Source organism: Melanotaenia boesemani, chromosome 8 (assembly GCF_017639745.1).
Source record: "Melanotaenia boesemani isolate fMelBoe1 chromosome 8, fMelBoe1.pri, whole genome shotgun sequence".
NCBI lineage: Eukaryota > Metazoa > Chordata > Actinopteri > Atheriniformes > Melanotaeniidae > Melanotaenia > Melanotaenia boesemani.
The window spans coordinates 6957686-6982446 of NC_055689.1; the positions used below are offsets into that span (position 1 = coordinate 6957686).

Sequence of the window (24761 nt, forward strand, 5' to 3'; positions counted from 1 at the left end):
TTACGTTAATGCAAACTCATCTCCTGCATGTAATTGTAGTGTCAGTCTGTAAATGTACCAGATTCAGTACTCTAAAAAGAGCAATTACTTTTATGTAGAACTGTATAAACTGATTGAACAAGCGCAGGGCTAGTCTTTATCCTCACTACTGAGTTTGTAAACCACAGAAGGGCCTCATTTGTGGTCCAGTCCAGCCCAAAAGGTGGCGACCGAAGTTGAAAGTGGTTATCATCATTCCCAGCAAAGCCAGATTCCCAAATGCACCCCTCATTCTTTTCTTGGGATCTAATGAGATGGAGAGCAAGGATTAAAAATGCACTACAGCATTTACAGCACTAAAAAGATATGACTGAATGTACTGCCCAATGTTATCTTACCTCCTGTGGAGTAGCCATATGCGTACACCTCTCTGCTAAAAATCCACGCAGCTCCAAGCCCACTGACTAGACGCTGCATTAAACACAAGCAAGGACAGAAAACACACACAAATTTGCTTAAATCCTGTGTTGCATCTTCACTTGGAAACAGCTTGTGTAGCATGACAGTGCAAAATAAAACTCACAGGGCAATGCAAACCACCAACAGCGAGGCAGAACAGAAAGACCGGGTAGATTTCCAGCCTGGTGGGAGGTGACAAAAGCATGTTAACCTTCACCTGCTTTCACTTTATTATCAATGCATCTGGACGGCATGGAGCAACACTGGGCAGTGTGTAAACTTAGGTTGCTTTTTTTTTTTCATCTTCAGCTTATACTTACGTGTTCTGGTGTGCACGCTGGATACAGTTGAAGATGTGTCCAGTTTCCGGGTCATCACTGTACATCTGAGGATACTGCATGGCAATGTGGAGATTATTATACAGGCTCTAAAATTTCCCAAAGGACAACTCAAAATGTTCTACAGTCCTGCTCACCTTCACGTTGTACTTTTTCCGGGCTTTCCCTACTTTCACAGCCAGATGTCCGACCATGATCATACTGGCAAAGCCAGTAAGCACCACATATCCATGCTCCTTAGAAAGCACAACCATCCTGTCAAATCTAACGAAGCAACAATGGTTAATTAGTTGGTCTTTTTCATTTATTTATTTTTCTAAATGCAGGTTTACAATTCAACCTGTAAGCTAGCGCCTCCGCAACCCCAGCATATTTGTTATTTGCGTGGTAAAATATAAAAGAAACAAGGTCACAGCCCTCCAGCAAACATATAACTTTTAAAGCCAACAAAGGAGAAAACGACTTGTAGGTAAAAACATAAAACAATGACGTCTTACAGCGGAAGGTCAACGGAGCGGAATCGTTTGTAAGCGTGAATTTGAAACAAAAGCCACAACATTTACAACGTTTTATGACATTACCTGAAAAGGTGAAAGCTACGTTGAGAGCTCTGACCCTTAGACTAAAGTTTCCTTCTCAACTGTTTCCGCGTGCGTCTTTACGTAATATATAAACACACGGGGAGGGCGTGGTGACGGCTTACGCTTCAGACCTTACGTTCGTGTCTACCAGAGCCCTCGATGGCTCTGGTGTCTACAAAATACACAGCCAAAACTGCATCAGAGCCTTCGCATTTCCCTCCTGTACGTTGTTTCACAACAGGGGATTAAACAAACAAAAAAAAAAAAAAAAAAAAAAAAAAAAAGAATAAAAAAATAAAAAAAGAAAAAAAAAATCTTGTTTAGTTATATTTTTCTTGCTTAAATCTAACTTCATTTGGAATAATATGGCGAGTCAGCTCAGGTGGACAGGACTACAGAGGTGAGAAAATGTACACGGACATTTAAAATAACTTATAGCTCTTGAAAGCTTACCCGGATTATAATGTTAAAAACTGCATTTTTCAGCTCCAGATACGTGTGATTAAATTGTTTTTAGTGATTTAGTAGATCCATTGTGACCTGCAAGTTGCAATGAAGGTGTAAATGAGTAAATATATAAAATAAATCAAATATATAAATAAAACAAGTACAAATGTTTCAATAGACAAAATGTGAAATAGAGATATAATAGAATATGAAATATATTTAATATATTAAAAGTTAATAAAATTCACAAAAAATAAAATAGCTAAATTTTAAATAAATTGTAAATAAAAATATATTTATTTTATAAATTTATATTTGTATAAAATGTATTGTATTTTATATATAATACATACATAAAATAAAACGAAAAAGGCTAAAATATAAATAAATAACATAAAATTATATAAATGTGTAACCGAGGCAAACAATTTTAAGATTTTAATAAGACAGCACATATTATTCTCCAGGAATTTCAGGTTGTTCATAATTGTTTTCTAAAAGGATGGTTCATTGAATGTTAACATTTTTATAATGTACTTGAACTTATTTGCACTACAACAATGGGTGAAATTAGGAGTTTTCATTATTTATAGGTTATTATGCTGTTATTCTACTGGTCTGGCCCACTGGAGATCAAACTGCACTGAACGTGGCTCTTGACCTAAAATGTAACTGGACAACACTGGTTTATTCCACCGCAGGAACAATGTTGACAAGGTTTGTGACCCTCTAGTAAAGTAAATGGCTAATTGAGCTGTTAAAATACAGTGTATGTCCCTTTAAGTAACAAATGGACCCTTTGAGCTTATTTTCAGTGAGATCAATCTTAGTAAAAGTAAACCTGCCTCAGCCACCGTTACAACTTAGTTTGGGTATTTAGAGCCAAAATGTCATCTTATTACTGTTTCAAGTTTAGTCATTTAACTGTTGTTTACATATCTATAACTCTTATATATATATATATATGGATTTTTTAAAGCATTGATTCTTCTTATTATTGTTCCAAAGAAATAAAAATAGCAAAGAAACATTTTCCATTGCTTTTTTCTTAGCATGAACATTAAAGGGTTACAAAGGGCTAATCTGGTTACTCTTGTAGCTGCTGGGTGTGAATTTGATTTGTACTTTGTGTACGAAGGTGACTGTATTAAACTGTCTGGAGAAGTCAGGTCAGTAATTTATTTTAAAAACATTCTTTAAAACAGCCTCATATTGCATTTCACCTGGCTTCTCTGTTTAGATGTTTAATGATTGACTAGAGTTCTGTCCTTCACTTTTATGATGTTTTATTGTTTTTGTTTTAAGTTTTCTCTTTTGATTTGAGATGTTGTGCGAAGCCCTTTGTAACATGCTCATGAAAGTTAATGAAAGCCACATAAATGGAACTCACTGATCACTTTATTAAGCACACCTTAGTACCGGGGTGAACCCCCTTCTGCCTTCAGAACTGCATTAATTCCACAGAGATTTTGACATAATGTCACATAGTTGCTGCAGTTTTTGGTTGCACATCCATGATGAGAATCTCCTGCTTGCAGTTGGTAATAAGAGTGTTGAAGTGGGCCATGGAAATATCCTGTACACCATTACACCACCAGCAGCCTGAACCATTGATAAAAGGTAAGATGGATCCAATCTTTCATGTTTCCACCTAATTCTGAACCTTCCATCTGAATGTGGAGCTGAAATGGAGACTCATCAGACCAGCAACGTTTTCCATCTTGTATTATCCAGTTTTGGTGAGTCTCAGTTCATAGCTGACAGGAGGCACCCACTGTGATCCTCTGTGGCTGTAGCCCAACTGCTTCAAGGCTGGACTAGATGCTATTCTATGAGGACGAAGTCTCTAAACTTCTAGTCAGCTCAAAACCCACAACCTGTACTCTTGATCCTGTTCCCTCTGACGTCCTGCAGAGCATTTTACCTACAATCAAAACTGCAGTAACCCATATTATCAACTCCTCTCTTAAATCCGGTGTCTTTCCCTCTGTCTTCAAGCAAGCTCGGGTTACCCCACTGCTGAAGAAACCCACACTCAACCCAGCCCAGGTTGGAAACTACTGGCCGGTCTCACTGCTTCCATTCATGTCTAAATTACTAGAGCGTGCCGTCTTCAGTCAGGTCTCACAGTTCCTCCAAGACAACAACCTGTTTGATCCATATCAATCTGGCTATAGGTAAGGCCGCTCTTCTGAAACTGCTCTCGTGTCAGTTACTGATTCCCTACGGGTTGCCAGATCCGTTGGTCAATCCTCAGTCCTTATATGCTGGACCTGTCTGCTGCCTTTGACACTGTCTACCATCATATACTGTTCTCCACACTCTCGGAGCTTGGTATCTCAGGATCTGTCCCCTCGTGGTTTATGTCCTACCTCACAGGGAGATCATTCAAAGTATCTTGGCGAGAGGGAATGTCCAGATCACATGGGCTGACAACAGGGGTGCCTCAGGGCTCAGTGCTTGGCCCTCTTCTCTTTTTACTATACACCTCCTCACTCGGTGCAGTCATTAGCTCTCATGGTTTCTCCTACTGCTACTATGCAGATGACACTCAGCATTTCCTTTCTTTCCCACATGACGACACAACCGTCTCAATGCGAATCAGCATGCCTTGCTGATATCTCAGTATGGATGAAGGATCACCACCTTCAGCTAAATCTGTCCAAGACTGAGCTTATTGTCTTTCCAGCCAATCCTTCCTTACCGCCACAGATAAGCGTGCAGCTTGACTCTATCACACTTGTGCCTACATCTTCTACCAGGAATCTTGGTGTCATGGTAGACGACCAGCTGACCTTTAAGGACCATGTTGCCTCGGTTGCCTGGTCTTGCCGATTTGCTCTCTACAACATCAGGAGGATCAGACCCTACCTGACTGAACACACGGCACAGCTCCTGATTCAGGCTCTGGTCATTTCACGCATTGACTACTGCAACTCCTTACTGGCTGGCCTGCCTTTATGTTCAGTTAAACCTCTGCAGATGATCCTGAACGCAGCAGCACGTCTGGTCTTCAACCAGCCAAAAGAGCTCATGTCACTCCGCTGCTAATTGCTCTTCACTGGCTTCCAGTTGCAGCACGCATCAAATTCAAAGCTCTGCTTCTGGCTTACAAAACATTAACCCAAACGGCTCCTGTCTACCTTCACTCCTTAATCCAGAGCTACACTCCCTGTCGACAGTTTCGCTCTGCCAGCGAAAAATGCCTAATGCTCCCATCACAACGTGGCGCAAAATCAGTAGCTAGACTCTTCTCCTCTGTTGTCCCCCAGTGGTGGAACGATCTACAAAACTCTGTCCAATCCACAGAGTTGTTTAAGGAGCATTTCCACACTTAGCTTAACTCTTCTACTCAACAGAATGAGTAGGAAAGATTTGTCCAGCTCTTTGACTCAACTCAGCACTGAAGAAGCTGTGTGCACTTATGCCCAAGATGATATTGTGTGATGAAATTGTGATCTTGTATTTAAACAAAATTACTTAAAAAACTACAAAAAACTTAAAAAAAAAAAAATTATATGCACTGCCTCTAGCACTACATGACAGCACCTGTGTCCAACTGGACTCAAAGCAGTCTGACTATCACTTAATTATGATGTCCCATCTTGTTTGAATTCATGCTTGTGTTGTTCTTACTCTCAAATGTAAGTCCCTTTGGATAAAAGCGTCTGCTAAATGACTGTAGAATAGAATAGAATAGAATATTCTGCATACCTTGGTCCAGCCTGTCCATTCTCCTCTGACCTCTGACATCAACAAGGCATTTTTTTTCCAGACAACTGCTGCTTACTGGATATTTTCTCATTTTCAGACCATTCTCTGTAAATCCTAGAGATGGTTTTCTGTGAAAATCCCAGTAGATTTCCTCCATTCAGTTAAATGAAGACAAAACTGAAAAAATAGTCTTTGAAGCCAAAGGCAGAAAGGTTAAAAGTCAGTATTTTGCTTCAAACATCTAAATTCAAAACTAACAACCAAGCCAGAAATCTCGGTTTAGTCCTGGACTCAGACCTGAATTTCAGCAGTTATATTAAGACAGTTGTGAAGTCGGCCTGTTATCACTTAAAGAACATATTGAGGATTAAAGGACTGATTACTCAGCAGGATTTGGAAAAACTTGTCCATGCATTTATCTTTAGTAGACTGGACTACTGTAACATTGTCCTCACAGGTCTCCCTAAAAAGTCCATCAGACAACTGCAGTTAGTCCAGAACACTGTTGCTCCAGTCCTCACTAAGACCAGGAAAGTAGATCATATAACTCCAGTCGTCAGATCTTTACACTGGCTTATTGTCTGAATTGACTTCAAAATCCTGCCATTAATTTACAAAGACCTGAATGGTTCAGAACAAAAACACATTCAGTATCTTCTGGTTTATTATGAACCAATCAGATCCCTCAGGTCATCAGGGTCAGGTCTACTTTCTGTTCCCAGAGTCAGAACTAAACGTGGAGAGGCAGCATTCAGCTTTTATGCTCCTCACATGTGGAACAAATTCCCAGAAAAATGCAGGTCTGCTGACTCAGCAGTTTTACATCAGGGTTAAAAACTTTTATATTTGCTGCCTTTTCTCAAAACAACTGTTAATTTCTCACACAGGAACTTTGTTTTTTGCATCTTATTCAGATTTTTTTAAAATATCTTTTCAGGTTTATTATTAATGCACTTGCTTCCTGCACCCCACTGTAATGCTTTTAATGTTTTACGTAAAGCACTTTGAATTATCTTGTGCATGAAATGTTCTATGCAAATAAATCATGCTGATAATTAGTTTGAGCTAGTCGTCTTGACCACATGTACATGACTAAATTATTATTAGTATTAAGTTGCTGCCATGTGATTGGCTGATTACACATTTGCGTTATCAAGGAATTAACCTTAAGCCCCGTGTATCAAATAAAGTGCCCTGTGAGTGTAAATCATCATTACAATAAATAAATTGTTGTTATTTTTGCTCATATTCATGTGACATCACGCCTCACTAGTTCTACCTAGCATGAAATGGTGGTTAACCTGGCTCATTGTAGATCGAGTGGCAACTGTGTTGTTGATCGCAGGACAATATTGCAGGTTTTGGCCGCTCCATCGGTCACATCATGAAACCAACTGAAGTTACTTCGGGGCTCCTTATCAAATCAAAGGGAGATCGAGCCAATTTTTAAAACAAGAAATCAGGGAAAGTGTCTGAGTCAAAGCATGCTAGACTCTGCTGTCATAACTTCATTAAACTACTGAACTTTGGTGGATTTTCACTAAGGTTCACCCTAACGTAGACTAATTCAGCATCCATTTTACATCCTTGTCTGGGCTCTCTCCAGCAAGTAAATGTTAGTCCAATGTTGATTCTTTCCTCATCTCTTGCTCTGTCACTATCTTACTTCAGCTGATAAAATCAATAACACCATAATTACACCAAAATTGGTACTCACATGAGAAGAAACAAGGCAGGAATTGTCATGAAGGGTCCTAATCTGCTTCCACCTTTGAACACACAAAGAAGTTAAAGGCTTCCAAGCTTTTCCATGTTTTCCATGTTTCAAGCTTGTCTGCATTATATGGTTTGAGATAACAAAACTGAACTGACAGGTGTTTTCCAGTCCAAAGCTTAAATCCTTCTTGGATAACGTTTAAAGATCTAATCATGTAGCTATATATATATATGTATATATATATATGTATGTATGTATGTGTGTCGGGTCGCGGGGGCAGCTGCCTAAGCAGGGAAACCCAGACTTCCCTCTCCCCGGCCACATTCACCAGCTCATCCGGACGGATCCCGAGGCGTTCCCAGGCCAGCCGAGAGATGTAGTCCATCCAGCACGTCCTAGGTCTTCCCCAGGGCCTCTTTCCGGTGGGACGTGCCCGGAACACCTCACCAGGGGGGCATCCAGGAGGCATCCTAACCAGATGCCCGAGCAACCTCATCTGGCTCCTCTCGATGTGGAGGAGCAGCGGCTCTACTCTGAGCCCCTCCCGGATCACCAAGCTTCTCACCCTATCTCTAAAGGAGAGCCCGGTCACCCTGTGGAGAAAACTCATTTTGGCCCCTTGTACTCGCGACCTTGTTCTTTCATTCACTACCAACAGCTTATGACCATAGGTGAGGGTAGGAACGTAGATCGACCGGTAAATCGAGAGCTTTGCCTTTTTGGCTCTGCTCCCTCTTCACCACGACAGACCAATGCAGAGTCCACATCACTGCAGACGCCGCACTGATCTGCCTGTCGATCTCCCGCTCCATCCTTCCCTCACTCGTGAACAAGACCTTGAGATACGTAAACTCCTCCACTTGGGGCAGGACCCTATTGCAGACCCGGAGAGAGCACTCCACCCTTTTCCGGCTGAGGACCATGGTCTCGGACTTGGAGGTGCTGATTCTCATCCCAGCCGCTTCACACTCAGCTGCAAATCGCTCCAGTGAGAGCTGAAGATCACGACCCGACGAAGCCAACAGAACCACATCATCCGCAAAGAGCAGAGACCCAATCCTGAGGCCACCGAACCAGATCCCCTCAACACCTCAGCTGTGCCTAGAAATTCTGTCCATAAAAGTTATGAACAGAATCGGTGACAAAGGGCAGCCTTGGTGGAGTCCAACCCGCACTGGAAACGATTCTGATTTACTGCCGGCAATGTGGACCAAGCTGATACCAGTCGTACAGGGACCGGACAGCTCGTACAAGTGAGTACTCCCAGAGTACCCCCTACAGGAGTCCCCGGGGGACAAGGTCGAATGCCTTCTCCAAGTCCACAAAGCACATGTAGATTGGTTGGGCAAACTCCCATGCCCCCTCAAAGACCCTGAAGAGAGTTTAGAGCTGGTCCACTGTTCCACGACCGGGACGAAAACCACACTGCTCCTCCTCAATCCGAGGTTCGACTATCCGACTGACCCTCCTCTCAAGCACCCCTGAATAGACCTTACAGGGGAGGCTTGAGGAGTGTGATCCCCCTGTAGTTGGAGCACACCCTCCAGTCCCCCTTTATGAAGAGGGGGACCACCACCCCAGTCTGCCAGTCCAGGGGAACTGTCCCCGATGTCCACGTGATGCTGCAGAGGCGTGTCAGCCAAGACAGCCCTACAGCATCCAGAGCCTTAAGGGACTCTGGGCGGACCTCACCCATCCCCGGGGCCTTGCCACCAGGGAGCTTTTTAACCACCTCAGCGACCTCAGCCCCAGAGATAGGAGAGCCAACCCCAGCTACCCCAGACTCTGCTTCCTCATCGGAAGATGTGTTGGTGGGATTGAGAAGGTCTTCAAAGTATTCCCTCCACCGCCTCACAACGTCCCGAGTCGAGGTCAGCAGCCCCCCATCCCCACTGTACACAGTGTTGACGGAGCACTGCTTTCCCCTTCTGAGCCGCTGGATGGTGGACCAGAATCTCCTCGAAGCCGTCCGGAAGTCATTCTCCATGGCCTCTCCAAACTCCTCCCATGCCCAAGTTTTTGCCTTAGCGACCGCTGAAGCTGCACTCCGCTTAGCCTGCCGATATCCATCAGCTGCCTCTGGAGTCCAACAGTCCAAAAACGCCAGATAGAACTCCATCTTCAGGTTGACGGTATCCCTTATTGCTGGTGTCCACCAACGAGTTCGGGGGTTACAGCCACGACAGGCACCGACAACCTTCCGGCCATAGCCACGGCTGGCTGCCTCGACAATAGAAGCACGGAACACAGCCCATTCGGACTCAATGTCCCTTGCCTCACCTGGGACATGGTTGAAGCTCTGCTGGAGATGGGAGTTGAAACTCTTTCTAACAGGGGACACTGCCAGACGTTCCCAGCAGACCCTCACAACACGCTTGGGTCTGCCAGTCCTGACCGACATCCTCCCCCACCATCTGAGCCAACTCACCACCAGGTGGTGATCAGTTGACAGCTCCGCCCCTCTCTTCACCCGAGTGTCCAAAACATGCGGCCGCAAGTCCGACAACACGACTACAAAGTCGATCATCGAACTGCGGCCTAGAGTGTCCTGGTGCCAAGTGCACATGTGGACACTCATGTCTGAACAAGGTGTATGTTATGGACAGTCCATGACGAGCACAGAAGTCCAACAACAAAACACCACTCGGATTTAGATTAGAGGGGCCGTTCCTCCCAAGCACGCTCCTCCAGGTCTCGCTGTCATTGCCCACGTGAGCATTGAAGTCCCCCAGCAGAACGAAGGAGTCTCCGGAAGGAGTGCTCACCAACACCCCCTCCAAGGACTCCAAAAAGGGTGGGTACTCTGAACTGCTATTTGGTGCATTAGCACAAACAACAGTCAGGACCCATCCTCCCACCCGAAGGCGGAGAGACGCTACCCTTTCGTCCACCGGGGTACACCCCAACGGACAGGTGCCAAGGTGGGGGGCAATGAGCATGCCCACACCTGCTCGGCGCCTCTCACCGGGAGCAACTTCAGAATGGAAGAGGGTCCAGCCCCTCTCAAGGACAGTGGTTCCAAAGCCCAAGCCGTGCGTCGAGGTGAGTCCAACTATATCTAGCCGGAACCGCTCAACTTCACGCACCAGCTCAGGCTCCTTCTCCGCCAGAGAGGTGACATTCCACGTCCCTAGAGCTAGCTTTTGCAGCCGAGTATCAGACCGCCAGGGTCCCCACCTCTGGCAGCCGCCCAGCTCACACTGCACCCGACCCCTATGGCCCCTCCTCCAGGTGGTGAGCCCACGGAAGGAGAGGCCCATGCCACCCTTTTGGGCTGAGCCTGACCGGGCCCCATGGGCAAAGGCCCGGCCACCAGGCGCTCGCCTCCGTGCCCCACCTCCAGGCCTGGCTCCAGAGGGGGGCCCCGGTGACCCACGTCCGGGCAAGAGAAACCTTGGTCCTTGCTTTCTCATCATCATAGGGGTGATTTGAGCCGCACTTCGCATGGTCCCTCCCCTAGACACCTGTTTGCCATGGGTGACCCTACCAGGGGCATGAGCCCCCGACAACATAGCCACTAGGATCTTTAGGACGCACAAACTCCTCCACTACGATAAGGTGGCGGCTCAGGGAGCAGCATTATTGCTTTTGTTTTTATTTAGTCTTATTAATTCAGAAAAAATTAAACAGAAATATTAAATGTAAAAATGTTCTATTAATTAAATAAATAAATAAATAAAATTGGCCTGCCTGGTTTCCCCAAATGAAAACATCACGTTTCCTTTTAAAACGCCACATGACTGCTTTACCGGGTTTTGGTCACTAGGTGTCCTCATAGCGTCATTAAACATCTTGGACATGAAACAGCTGTGGGGATCACTTGAGCCCACATGGAGAGCAAGTCTGAAAAATGACGAAACCTCGCAATGTAAACAGATAAACGTCATTTAGTTGATGTATCTGACAGGGAAACACTTAAAGTGTACAGCCGGTGTGCAGCGGGTTGTTGACTGCTAGCTTGGGGTTGTTTCTTTCACGGATTTGTCAGGGGCACATCTGTCCTGCTCCTCCTCCTCCTCCTCCTCCTCTTCCTCTTCCATCATGCTGAGTCTGATTCAGCACTTCAACACCTACACACAGAACCAAGAATAGACTCAGGACTCCACATTGAGACTGGAGAGAGTAGAAATGCAGCCGAGGGGCCAAGACCACCCTGACCCGCCTTATCTAGTCCCGTCACCTGCTGCTTGAATGAGTTCATCTTAAATTAATTACTGTTCGTTTTCTGAAAAGATAAATATGTTGATTGGGATGCGCCAGATGCTTCCAGTGTGTCACCAGCTCATTGTTGGCCAGTGTGAGGAAGGCTCAGAATGCCTCCACACATCAACATGTCTGCGAACAGTTAATAATTAATCTAAATATGAGGAAGCAGATTTTGGGAATCAGACACATCTGAGGTATGCAGATCCGCAGATGAAGCATCACGGCTGACCTTTATAGCAGCAAATGCCAAATGTGCATGGATTATACTTCGCTGGCTTCCAATGAGCATTACCTCCTCTGCTCAAACCTTCCAGCTCCCTCACTCCACAGCGTGAGATCGCTCTACAGCCCCCCCCCCCCCCCCCCCCCCCGTGCCGCACAGTTCAGTGCGCGCCCCCCTCCTCCTCATTTGGATTCAGTTTCACTGAGCGAGAGGATGGCAAACACGTAGTGGCGCAACTGACCGTGATTGTCGCCAGCTGAAACATCATGTAAGGATGCTGTGTGGTTTTACGACTGCCATCAAAATAAACCCGGCAAATCGATGAAATTTGAAGCTGCATGACGATGCCTGGCGCGCTGGATCCAGAATCAGCTGGCAGGATGAACTGAGACATTACGCACAAGAGCGTGCCACGGGGCAAACGCTTGGTCTGAGCTCGGTGGGAATCATTTCTGGAACGACACAACTTGGTGATGATGTCTCAATGAGGAATGTGACTGCGTCTGACTCGATCCAAACGGGGTTGATGAAGCCCTTGGCGGTGTCATGCGTCTTGCCCTGCAGCCAAGCGCGCAACCCTTGCGGCTCATAGTTGTGTTCCTCCTCGCCACGAGGGTCGTCACTTCCCCGGTCATCTCCACTGGTTGCCCGTTCAAGTGTGTGTGTGATGACCAACTGGTGGTCCAGTGCGCCGGGCAGCACCTGACCACCTTCCCTGTCAATTTGCCGCTGGCAACGCGGCAGCTCATCATTTCCAACAACCGCATCGTGGAGCTGCCGCCTCTCGCGCTTAACTACCTCTCCGACCTGGTGTACCTGGATTGCAGCAACAACTCCCTCACGGAAATATCAGAGTCCACGTTTGGAAATCTTCGTAAACTGGCCTACCTGGACCTCTCCTTCAACACCTTAATCCGGATCGAGGACAGGACGTTCGGCCCCCTGGCGAGCCTGGTGATGCTGAGGATGACGGACAACCCGGGACTCTTTGAGATTCACCCGGACGCTTTTGCGGAGAATGAGGCCCTACAGGTGCTCGATGTGAGCCGGAACAACCTGACGGTCCTCAACATCACCTCCCTGCTCGCGCTGCCTGCCCTGCGCTCCGTGGGGCTCAGCGGGAACCCGTGGAGCTGCGAATGCGACAACGAGGACCTCTGCTTGTGGGTCCACCTGGAGAGCTTCAAGTTCCAAGGTTCTATTCTATTCTATTCTATTCTATTCTATTCTATTCTATTCTATTCTATTCTATTCTATCGAAACATGAGCCTTAGTTTTGCTTTAATAGCTGTGCTCCAGTAATTATAATGCCTGGTTACATAAAGGACTGGCTTTTTACTGGAGGCTGTTTTCAGTCACTGACATGTAGTTCAGGCTACACCTTTAACACTTAAAATTTCTAAGGCATTTTCTTAAATATCCAATTTTAAAATTCTGAATTTAAAATTTATTTTTCTAATTCAGCTCTTAAGTCTCCAATTTTCATTTCTGCTTTGTATCCAAACCCTTAAACAACATATTATAATAGTAAAACAAGCCATTCTGATGAATGATGCATTAGTACAATCCAGTAAAATTGGCTTTAAGAAAAATATGCAAACTCGTTGCCTCAAAAAAGTTTTTGTTAGCTTATTTGAATGAAATTTACTGGAATGATTGTGTTTGTGAATGAAATAAATCTGAGTTTGCTGTAAATATCAGGTTGTGAAGCTTAATGTGATAAACTCCAAATTAGTTTAAAGAAATACTTCACAAAATTATGTTTTTATTTTGAACACACATGATTGTTTCAAGTTCTCTTTACTTAAAGTAAACGATGAACTGAAAATTGATCAAGCTTTGCAGGAACTTAGTGGAGTTTTTGTTAAACTATGGCACACGTCTCGGTCACGCAGCAGCAGCTTGAACAACATGAGAACAGTCGCATTATACTAACAAAAAAAACAAAAAAAAGAATTGAGATCAGTGAAAAGTTAAACTGTATTTTTAGGCTATAACTTCATTTTTAATCTAGTAGTTATCATACTAATATTAAATAAGTTATATGAACTTTGGAGGGTAAAATACATACTTAAGCTAAATCAGTAATAAGTTCATGAGGTATGGTGACTTGGAGGAACAGGATTTCCCACAATGCAGTTCACTTCACTACACTAACAAATTAGAGATAATTCACTGTATGAAAGCTTTCACTTTTACTACATTCAAATTGTCATGTCCAGTTTCCAATCATCAGAGTTAATATGTCTAAAATGTTCTTGTTTAGTTTTCTTTTAACTTCTTGTTTTGTGTTATTTGGAATAACAAAATGTTAACAAAGAAAAAACAAACAAACATCTCATGTCACCCTTGATCTGTAGCTCCGAATCCCCTGGTGCTAGGCAACCAGTTCTCAGCTAAACAGACAGGAAAACATATTCTGGTCTCCATATTGACCTCATACCAGCAATAATGCACCTTTAACCATAGTTTCAGTGTGTTCTGCTCACCTCTGTGTTTAAAACCAGTTATCTGCGGTCCGACATTACGAGCAGAATCCCGCCCACACCAAGTTCTTGCTGCAAAGCTACAACAATTTTGAGTCTATCAATTACTTTAAGTCAGGTGGACTTAAAATCATCATGTATTGAAAATAAAAACAACATTTTGTGAAGCATTTCTTCTAATTTATTTGAATCATATCAAGTCAAGTTTCTTCCACAACCTCATGAACATACAACAAAATCAAACTAATTAAGTTCGTGAAAGTTTGAGAAACTAAAGCCAATTTACTCAATCACTCAAATTAACAAAAACTTTTTTTTTTGAGACAAAAAGTTTGCATACATTTTTTAAGTAAAGCCAACTAGTTAGATTTCATAGTGCACACACTGAAACTTACACTGAACCTCTGATGAAAGGTGATTATTGCTGATATGAGGTCGAAATCTTGAGCAAAAACTGGTTTTCTCACATGAGGAGGTTTGACGGTAGAAATCATCCAGGACGTGAGATGAAATGTTTATGACACATTTGTATGACTGGAAATAGACATGACATCTAATTTTTTTGCTTCTAGCTAAAATCATTAGAAACCTTTTTGTGTCATTTGAATTATTGATCAACCAAATAAATAATAAACTTTCAAAAGGTTCTGGATAAACACAACTACTACAAAGCTCCTAACATAACTATAAAAGTAAAAGGACAAAGTTGCATACAATGAAATACCTCTAATACCATCATTATTGTCATGTACTCATCTTATTTACATTGATTCAACTTAAGGACATCAGTTTTTTAAACTTTTACCCTCCATTGTTTATATATTATTTAAGATTAGTATTAATATCAACTAGATAAAAATTAAGTTCCATTAAATATTTTCTATTAAAACCAATGTTACATTTCACATCGTATGACCCAAAGCACACAGGTATTAGCAGCATACTGTCCTTAAGTATTAAAAAAGACATTTTGTGTCCATTATAACAATTTAATATGGTCTTAATTGTATATATGTAACATGCTTTGATGAAAACAAGTCATTTGTAAACAATGAAATTACACTTCTGTTTTTCTGGCCTATATGACCTTCTCACTCTCCTGCAGCTCTTCCTGTCTGCCCCTTTGAGATGCACAGTGTTCATTAATCCTTCAAGTATATTATTACTGTTTCCTGTAAAAAACCTGAGAGCTCACATTAGCACAATGAAACAAGCTCAGCCTGACACATAATAAACATAGTTTAAATTTCGACCAAGGCCAGTATGTTTTTTCTTTTTGGCACAGTGTTGTCATGAGTGAAATCGTGCATTGAACTGGTCCTGGTTGTTAAAGCATGGCCTCACAGATCATGACGGCTAAATGCGTCAGCTATGATACTCATAATGTCCGTGCATTGGTATGTAGTTTTAGTTTATAGAGGTTAATGTAAAGAATAGTTGCTTATAGACTACTGTTCACCAAATGGAACAAGTTTTTTCTGGTAGTGGCAAAGTTGCTAAAGTTGCTGATGGAGCATTCTGTGATAAATGGGAACTCAGCATCTTCAGACTGGGAAAATAAAACATTATAATAAAATAAAAATAAAGGATGGACATTAGATGCCAGATTTACTTGTTGGATTTTTTTTTTTTTTTTTTTTTTTTTTTGTGAATTTAACTGCTGATGAAAATTTGATGATAATTGGAAAGTAAATGGGCTTTAGGCTTTTAACATATGAGCTGGGAGAGTGACATAGAAATCCACCTTAAGAACACCTCACTGAATTAAAAACATTTAAACCCACAGAGCCCCAAAGATACAGTCATTTTTTCTTTCTTTCTTTCTTTCTTTCTTTCTTTCTTTCTTTCTTTCTTTCTTTCTTTCTTTCTTTCTTTCTTTCTTTCTTTCTTTCTTTGACCTATGGCTGTGGCTGGATGTGGTGAATTAGTTTAAACAACTTTCTACACAGTTTTCTGGACAGAAGAAATACATTTCAGGTGTTGTGATAGGAGAGGGAAGACGTGAACGTACTAATAGACAAATATGTTTCCAGTTTTGGGATTTTTTTCCTTTTTTTATTTTTTGGCAAGGTATCGGGTCAGTGGAAGATTTATAAAGATAAAGCTGCAGGCTTTTAGTCGGACACCAGAAGCCAAATTTGCCAGAAAGAACTTGTTTAATTTAGAATTTACTGCAAGTAAAGATGTTACAGGCACTACAATATTTTCCTCAAATATATATTGGAATGGAAATAGGCTAAAAAGTTAATTACAATGGAAATAGTATATTAAAATGCAAGAATACCCCAACACATTACATTACAGATCTTGAGCTGGAAACTTATGAAACTGTCCCTAATCAAAGTGGTCATGTCCAACAACGCCACACATTTGAGCTTCTTTACTTACCTTGCAGAGAATTTAGTAGAATTTTCCTGCTTGTGTTGCAATGTTAAGACCAAAAAATAGCTGAAAAAAAAGACATTTTACTGATGTATAAAGACGCACACACAGATCAGTTACTACACCAGCTGCAGTAACATGTTTAATAAAGGTTTATTTGAAACACAAATAACACACATTAAGAGCGATTCACAGCTTCTGTACCATCTCACACAGTCTCATGTGCTGAATAGAAGTGAATAGAATCCGTTTTTATTGTCATTATGCACATATAAGTGCTCATATGTGTACAACAAAATTTCTAAACGCTACCCTTGTTTGCTAGTTAGAAAACAAACAAGGAAAACGTAAACCCTGCAAAGAATGGAAAACGACAAGTACGTGTACATAATGTAACCATTAAAGGAGAGAGAGTAGTGCTAATCGAGTGTTAATGGTCAGCATATGCCTGAGTATAGTGAGTATATACAGACATAGTGTAGATATGGGTAAGTTACAGAGTGCAAATAGTGATTCTGTAAATGTCCTCATTACACAGTCTTAAACCAGTCCAACTGGTGCACCAGTCGGTAATATAGCTGGGCAGGATGCTCTCTATGGTGCACCTGTAGAAGTTCACCATGCAAGGAGGTGGGAGGTGGGCCTTGCACAGCTTCCTGGGCTGTTTTGACCAGGCTTGAGGTGCTGGTGGTCCAGGTGAGATTGCTTGGCATGTTGACTCCAAGGAGGTTTATTGTGTCCACACGCTCTACCATGTTGCCATGGATACGGAGATGTTGCGGCCTTTAGCCTCTCCTGAAGTTTACAATTATCTCCTTGGTATTTTAGGTGTTTAGGAGCAGGTTGTTGTCCTTACACCACCCTGTGAGATGCTCCACCTCAAGCCGGTATGCAGACTTGTTGTCATCCCTGATCAGTCCCACCAAGTTTGTAAATTTTATTATGGAGTTGGAGGAGTGGATAGGGGTGCAGTCCTGTGTAAAGAGTGTGAAAAACAATGGGCCAAACACACAGCCCTGAGGGGTTCCTGTGTTCAGGTTAAGGGTGGAGGAGGTTCTGTTTCCAATCCTGATCTGTTGTGGATGGTCAGTCAGGAAGTTCAGCACCCACACACACAGTGGGGAGTCCAAGCCAGCAATGCTCAGTTTGTGCACCAGCTTGTGAGGAACAACTGTATTAAATGTAAAGCGGAAGTCTACAAAGAGCATCCTTACATAGCTGTTTGGTTTCTCTAGGTGTGTTAGAGTGGAGAACTAATGTTTAACTATGGTTAATGCCAAACATTTTAAATCATGCTTAGTATATCCTGTTTCAGTTCTGAGGTTTTACATATCAGGACATAATAAAAACTAAACAATTTGTTCCTCATTAGGCCCATAAATGCATCCTCATATAAGCAACACATATTACACTATGGTAATTCTTTATTTAAGAAAAACTGCAGAAACAGAGGCCAAAATGCAGAGGCAGTGTGTGAAAAACCAAGTCTGCCTTTTATAGGAGCTTTAATATGAATTAAATTATTATTATCAGGGTGAGCATGTCTATAAAAACAGAAGTTTTGGTAGTTTTCAGTAGTTGTGTTTACATAATGCTTCCATAAAATTTTAAGACCATCATTCCACAGCGTGAAAGATTCACAGCCCCCCCCATCAGGGCCACTGCTAGCCATCTGGGTGCCCTAAGCACAACTGCTTTGTGGGTACTAAACTGTTTCCAACTTTGCCTGTTTGATAATCCAAATTTATTAGAAGACCAAAGCCTGCAAATCCTAAAGTTTTTTGTCATTTAATTTGACACAAAATGGTAATAAGTTCAAATTTAAATGTTATTTCTAACTAAATGGAAGTAAAGATCTTTGTTAGGCTGGTTGAACGAAATAATGTCCCCATGTTTCTTGATGCACATGAAGAAGCATCAGAAAAGGATTTCCCTTAGAAACACCTGCAGCAGTTCCTCTGGTCAATTCATGATAAGATACAGTATAGTCTATGGAAAAAAAACACTCTTATACTGCATGTATACCAGAGATACACACTCACAGACCACTTTCTTAGTTCAATTTAACCCATAAGAACCCGACGTGACAAATTTGTCACACACAGTTTCTGAGACATTTTGCTTCAATTTATGGTTTAAACTTTGCTTAAAATCTTGTTGAACACAATCTAATGCATGTCTTCTGTCCCCTAATAGATACCCAGAAGCAGAAAACCACATTATAAACCCCCCCCCCCCCCCCCCCCCCAAGAAAAAGTAAATTTTTTTGTTACATTTTGTTAAAGGGCCAAAAAAAAGACCTCATATTTTAAAAAAATTGACTTTTCTTACCATTTTTTTCATGGGTCGGGCCTTTATGGGTTAAGGGGATTTAAGTGACTTTGAATGTGGCATGGTTGTTTTCAGTATTTCAGGAACTACTGGGATCTGATCTACTGGGTTTTTCACACACAACCATCTCTAGGGTTTACAGAGAATGGTCTGAAGAAGAGAAAATATCCAGTGAGCAGCAGTTGTCCTGATTAATCTTGTTGATGTCAGAGTCAGAGAAGAATAGACAGACTGGTTGGAGATGATAGAAACAACAGGAAGCCAAATAAGCACTGGTTCCAATCGAGGTCTGCAGAACAGCATCTCTGAACACACAACACGTCCAACCTTGAAGCAGATGGGCTACAGCAGCAGAAGACCACACCGGGTGCCTCCTGTCAGCTAAGAACAGGAAACTGAGGCTACAATTCACACACACTCACCAACACTGGACAATAGAAGATGGAGAAATGTTGCTGGTCTGATGAGTCTTGACTTGTATTATGGTTCAGGCTGCTGGTGGTGTAATGGTGTGGGGGATATTTTCTTGGTGTAATTTGAGCCCCTTAGTCCCAACATCACATTGTTTAACCACCACAGCCTACCTGAGTATTGCTGCTGACCATGTCCATCCCTTTATGACCACAGTGTAGCATCTTCTGATGCTACTTCCAGCAGGATAATGCACCATGTCACAAAGCTCATATCATCACCACCTGCTTTCTTGAACATGACAATGAGTTCACTGGACTCCAACGGCCTCCACAGTCACCAGATCTCAGTCCAGTAGAGCAGCTTTGGGATGTGGTGGAACAGGAGATTTTCATCATGGATGCAGCCGACAAACCTGCAGCAACTGTGTGATGCTGTCATGTCAATATGGAGAAAACCTCTGAGAAATGTTTCCAACACCTTGTTAAATCAAGAATTGAGGCAGGTCTGAAGGCAAAAGGGGGACCAAGGTGTACCCAATAAACTGACCACGAGTGTATATGGAACCACAACTCGCACTCCTTTCTCATCTTTCAGTGGGATGAGATGCAGGTGACAACAGTGGAGCGTGACTACTATCAAATAACAAAGAGGGTGAAAGAAGATCGCTGGCATGCAGCCTCTTGACTTTCTTCAAGCAGCTCGGTCTATTTATCCAGCTCTCTGCTCTGCAGTTTTAGACAAAAACAAGACCATCTTTTATCTCAAAATGACAAATCAATCCATACTCCATTCAGCTGTTAGGATCCAGTGTAGCAGGTGCAATTAATGAATCATAGCTGCACCATCAATTATTGAACCCCTCTTCTAATTTAACTCCCAACCTGACAAATGTGTCTGATATTCTACAATATTTCTTACTTTGAGTTAAAATGTTAATGTTTAAGTGTGGATGTATCATTATGCAAAAGGGCAATGGCTATTTTTAGTGTCTTACTGAGCAAGAAGCTAGTCATAATTCTAAAACCATAGCTATAATACAATCACCACGCTTGCTAAAAAGGCATCCCCTGCTACTCCCACACTCGACACACTCACAGACACGCACACTCCAGTTCACCACAGTCTCTGTGAGGCTTAGGCTAAAACGAGTTCTGTTGGAGATGTCCTATTTTCCTGCCGCTCATTGCCTTTTGTCTAGCTTAATTTGGATTGGAGCCTCTCCCAGCGACAGCTGCCAGGAAGGAGAAGGCGGACACATGGGTGCACTCAATCTTTCCCTCTACATACAGTCTCTCCATCTTTTTTTTTTTTTGTTTGTTTTTTTTACAAGAAATAAACAACCTAGCAAAACCTCAATTTGTCCTAAATTGTCTTACAATCAAATTAACTCAAGCACATTTTCCGTTCTTGAGTTCATTTGCAGTGGAATAAATTTTTTTGGAGATTCAGTCTCCGAAGCTTCATTATCTCTCATCTGGGTCTCACCTGGTCCAGGCACCATGGCTTGCTTTGCCTCCAAATGCAGCCATGGCAAATAAGCAAGTGAGAGAGTGTGAAATAAAGCCTCAGGAAGGAACCGACAGATTCTCCTCTGTCTCGCCTTCCTGGCTAGATTAGCACCCGTTTGGCTGTTACATAAGGAGAAGGTCTTGAAATAGAGTGTGGATAGGGGAAAGAAAGAGGAAAAGCCCTCTTCTTTGATGCCCGTCTCTTGGGGGTGGTGGAGGGGTGAAGCCAGAAGGGTTTCCTTCTTGGCTGTCAGGCAGAAACATTAGCAGATTCTGCAAGGACAGACATGGAAAATCGCTATCTGAAGATGTCCATATAGAAAATATGTAGAGGGTGAGCGTACATGTGAGTGCCGTGGAAAGAAGCAGTGCGGGCTGGTATCGCTGGAGTCTGTGTGAACAGAAGGCAACAGCAGCCCTGAGAGGATCAGAGCAGTCTTTGATATTTCTGTGGTAGACAGAGCTTAGCCAAACAGACTCTTCACATATTCGTCAGCTGTAAGCTCATTTTTCTTTGAGCCAAAGAAAAGCTCCTCTAAGGATAAGAATAGAGATTTAGACACAAAATGAATGAAATATCAGCAAACATACATTCCTTATATATTCTGAAAATTAAAATGTCAAGTGAATTGATGGAAATTAAAGTATATTGCTGTCACTCTGTCAGATCACACCTCCTACCATCAAGTCTTTATTTTTTTCACACATTAGAAACACATTTTGCCTGCTGATTAGCAAGCTAGCGAAGAAGTCCAAGTCCATCCTCGGTTGCCTGTCCTATGGGACGTTGGGCAAGTGGTGGAGTACACCCTGGACAGGTTGACAGCTCATCAAAGATTTAAGACAAAGAGACAGACTTCCATACACAGCGAGCGTAACACTATTGTTTTTGGGCTGTTGGATGAAGTGTTAGGGGAAAGGCTACAACGGCAAAGGGAGAAAAGTCCCAGTAAATCAGCAAACTCAAATCCAGAGCTGACATCATCAAGACTTGACACTAGCTATGTTTAACTGGACAAACATTTCTTCTATCCAATTAATTGTCTGATCAGAGATTCTAGCTGACATGTTTACATGGATGATAGGTGATCTGATCAGTTGTGTGTTTAGACGATGAAAAGGTTTAATAGGATCATAACACTTTTGACATGCACAACGTGGAATAATTCAGAAGAAAAAGACAGAAGATTTTCTCTTAGAGGAATATCAGATGGAACCATGTTGTATACTGTAGGCAATTTTTGCTATAGTGATGCATAAACAATTTGTTTTTGAAAATCCTTAACTTTTTCAGTTTCAAACATAAACAGATGTCATATTTAAGTCTTTTCTAAATTCATATCATCTAACAAAGCATAGACAGAAATAACACACTTCACAGAAACTATTGGAATGAGTGTCAACATGGTTATTTTTTCCCGTTGATCAGACTGAAAGGGTTTAAACCAGTGAGGCATATTTATTCATTATTTATCATCCATCCATCCATCCATCCATCCATCCATCCATCCATCCACCCACCCACCCATCCATATGTGGGACTGGAGACCAAGATTCACCCAAGATTCGGCACAAAACAACATAATTAATGAACATTTGCTATATTGGTGATTAAAAAATTGTTGGCTAAATTATAGCTGAAAAATTTGGATGGAATTACATTAGATTACATTACATTACATCAGAATGAGGAAGGAAAGGAATTTAAGTGACTATGAACATGGAATGGTTGTTGACTATTTCAGAAACTACTGATCTACTGGGATTTAGACTTAGAAAAACTTTATTGTCCATTGCAGAGCAGTGGAAATTTGTCTTCGGTGTAAAGGCACACAATAAAAACACAAAAAAAGTAAAAAGTTAAAAGATTCATTTTCATACGCAGCTATCTCTAGGGTTGAAGCAGAAGGGCTACAGCAGCAGAAGACACACCAGGTGCCTCCTGTCAGCTAAGAACAGGAAACTGAGGCTACAATTCACACAGACTCAACAACACTGGACAATAGAAGATGGAGAAACGTTGCTGGTCTGATGAGTCTCCATTTCAGCCGCACATACAGATGGTAGGGTTAGAATTTGGTGATAACATAAAAGATCCATCCTGTCTTGTCTTTTATCAATGGTAATGGTGTGAGAGATATTTTATTAGCACACTTTGGCCCCTTAGTACCAACGTGGTATTTTTTAACCACCACAGCCTTCCTGAATGTTGTTGCTAAGCATGTCCATCTCTTGAAGACCACATTGTACCATATTCTGATGGCTACTTCCAGTCGGATTACGCACCATGTTATTATAGTTCTTATAGGAAAAGTACTGTTGAAGTTTAACTAAAGTAATGGTTGACAGAACTGCTTCAGGCATTTCAAATCAACTGGTAAACAAACACAAAAAACACTGACAGTTTAATTAAATATTTTGTCATGTTGCTTAATATTGTCTCTACATTCAGATGAAATGACCTGGTTTTATCAGAGAACTATTAGGAGTATCCAGCCATGATGTTTGAGCACAACTCGTGTAAAATTGACAGACACTGTAGACACTGTGATGGTTTCTATAGTCATTACACAGCTAATTAAGCTTTAAATGCAATTACACATTTTAACACTCAGGGGAGGAAAGAAAACTAAAAAATAAAAACTAATCAACTTGGCATGTTATTATGTAAGGTGGTAAGACAACAAACATAATTATTCTGCTGTGCTATGCTCTGCATTTTCCTGAAATATCTTACAGGGTGTATGTTTACATTTTTCTGGTCCATGTGTGAGCGCAAACCACATTTTCAAAGCAGAACATGCCTGCAAATTGAGATTGTACTTTATGGCTGCTGGTGCAGATATCTGGTTCCAGAAACGCGTTCCCTTTGCAGAAATGTTCAAGTCTTTTGATCTCTCCCAGTGGGAATTCCACCCCAACACAAAAACTTTGAAAAAAACGATGCCAATTAAAAACAGTGGCCTTGTGAAGAAGTAAATCTGTTGTGATGCAGTTTGTGCTTAAGAAAAGATACAGCCAGCCATCAGGATTATTTTGAGAAAAACCTCTCCCTAGTCAGCTGCTGCAGAGCTCAACATCCATCATGTGGTGTATTTCATTTTGACTGATAGACCTTTGATTTTCCTGTTTTCTGGAAGGAAGGGAAACTCAACGTTTCGCTCTGATTTGTGGATTTGAGCTTGCAGGCGAACACAAAGAGACGAGTCACTAATCCTGTGTGCGGAAAACAGGTTTGAATAATTTATCCAAGATTTCTTTGTTGTAATTTAATGCTGCATAAAGTCAGGAACATAGAACATGGGAAGCCCCTGAAGCCTTGCAGTCCAGTGAAAAAGAAGGCAGCATTGTTACACTGGTAAAGTTTACTGCCTTTTCATTTTCAGCCAGATATCTTCAACTCAGTTTGCAGCTAGTTTATAACTCAGGATCCTTCAAAATGACATAATTAATGTCAAGTCTGTGTAACAGTTTTTATATTGAATTCGAGATACAGAAATCTCTGGAGTTAAAAGGACAGTCATCAGGCAGCTCTCTACCAATCAAGCTTTAAGATAGAGTGGCCAGATAGAAGCACCAGATGACAACCCCAAAAGGCACCTGAATCATTTTCGGACCACATGAAGCAAAAACCACTATGGTGAACTATTAGGCTACTATTCTCAACGGTGAGTGTGTGTGGAACAACCTTGGTGTTAAGTATCTCTACGTTAATACCAGAGCAGCTTTGTGCTTTGTGCTCCACCTGGTTGAGCTTTAATGTTTCTACCAAAAAAGATTGAAAACAACTTCCTATGGAAAAAAGCTTGCTCTGTAGATTTGTTCCCAAAGAGACGTGAGCGCTACCACTGCTGCCAACGAAGCTTCAACCCACAATATACTGTAGTGCTAAATTAGGTGTTTGAATGTAATTTGAAGTATTTAGCTTTTATTTAAACTTTTTTGCTTTCTCAGTGAGGAGAATAGTGTGTAAATT

The 24761-nt window shown here is 42.0% G+C and overlaps 2 protein-coding genes across 5 annotated transcripts in view; one reads left to right on the forward strand and one right to left on the reverse strand.

Annotated features, from left to right (window-relative positions):
* Positions 1–35: 35 nt before the first annotated feature.
* On the reverse strand, positions 36–14404 carry mgst3a (microsomal glutathione S-transferase 3a). Of its 4 annotated transcripts, XM_041993052.1 has the most exons (7): positions 14395–14404; positions 2531–2533; positions 914–1040; positions 759–832; positions 563–620; positions 378–450; positions 36–285 (listed from the first exon to the last, which is right to left on the reverse strand). In XM_041993052.1, exons 3-7 carry the CDS (start codon positions 1028–1030, stop codon positions 146–148), a joined length of 462 nt encoding a protein of 153 aa, XP_041848986.1. In that variant the 5' UTR covers positions 1031–1040; positions 2531–2533; positions 14395–14404; the 3' UTR covers positions 36–145. The 4 variants fall into 4 exon arrangements, with proteins under 4 accessions (XP_041848986.1, XP_041848985.1, XP_041848987.1 ...); XM_041993051.1 differs by lacking the exons at positions 2531–2533; positions 14395–14404 and adding an exon at positions 1358–1460; XM_041993053.1 differs by lacking the exons at positions 2531–2533; positions 14395–14404 and adding an exon at positions 1392–1410.
* LOC121644823 (leucine-rich repeat-containing protein 52-like) overlaps positions 11880–24761 on the forward strand; it is a 16297-nt gene continuing 3415 nt past the window's right edge. The window contains exon 1 of the mRNA XM_041993045.1: positions 11880–12859. Within this exon, the coding sequence (XP_041848979.1) occupies positions 12211–12859 (649 nt within the window). The 5' untranslated portion in view covers positions 11880–12210. The remainder of the gene's footprint in view (positions 12860–24761) is intronic.

Excerpts from the sequence above, each read along its gene's own strand:
- mgst3a (XM_041993050.1), bottom strand. The coding sequence starts at position 1,335 with ATGTTGTGGCTTTTGTTTCAAATTCACGCTTACAAACGATTCCGCTCC. Across the intron at positions 1,041-1,273 it reads CGCTCCGTTGACCTTCCGCT|ATTTGACAGGATGGTTGTGC; the intron begins GTAAGACGTCAT and ends TTGCTTCGTTAG. Across the intron at positions 833-913 it reads GGAAAAAGTACAACGTGAAG|TATCCTCAGATGTACAGTGA; the intron begins GTGAGCAGGACT and ends ATTGCCATGCAG.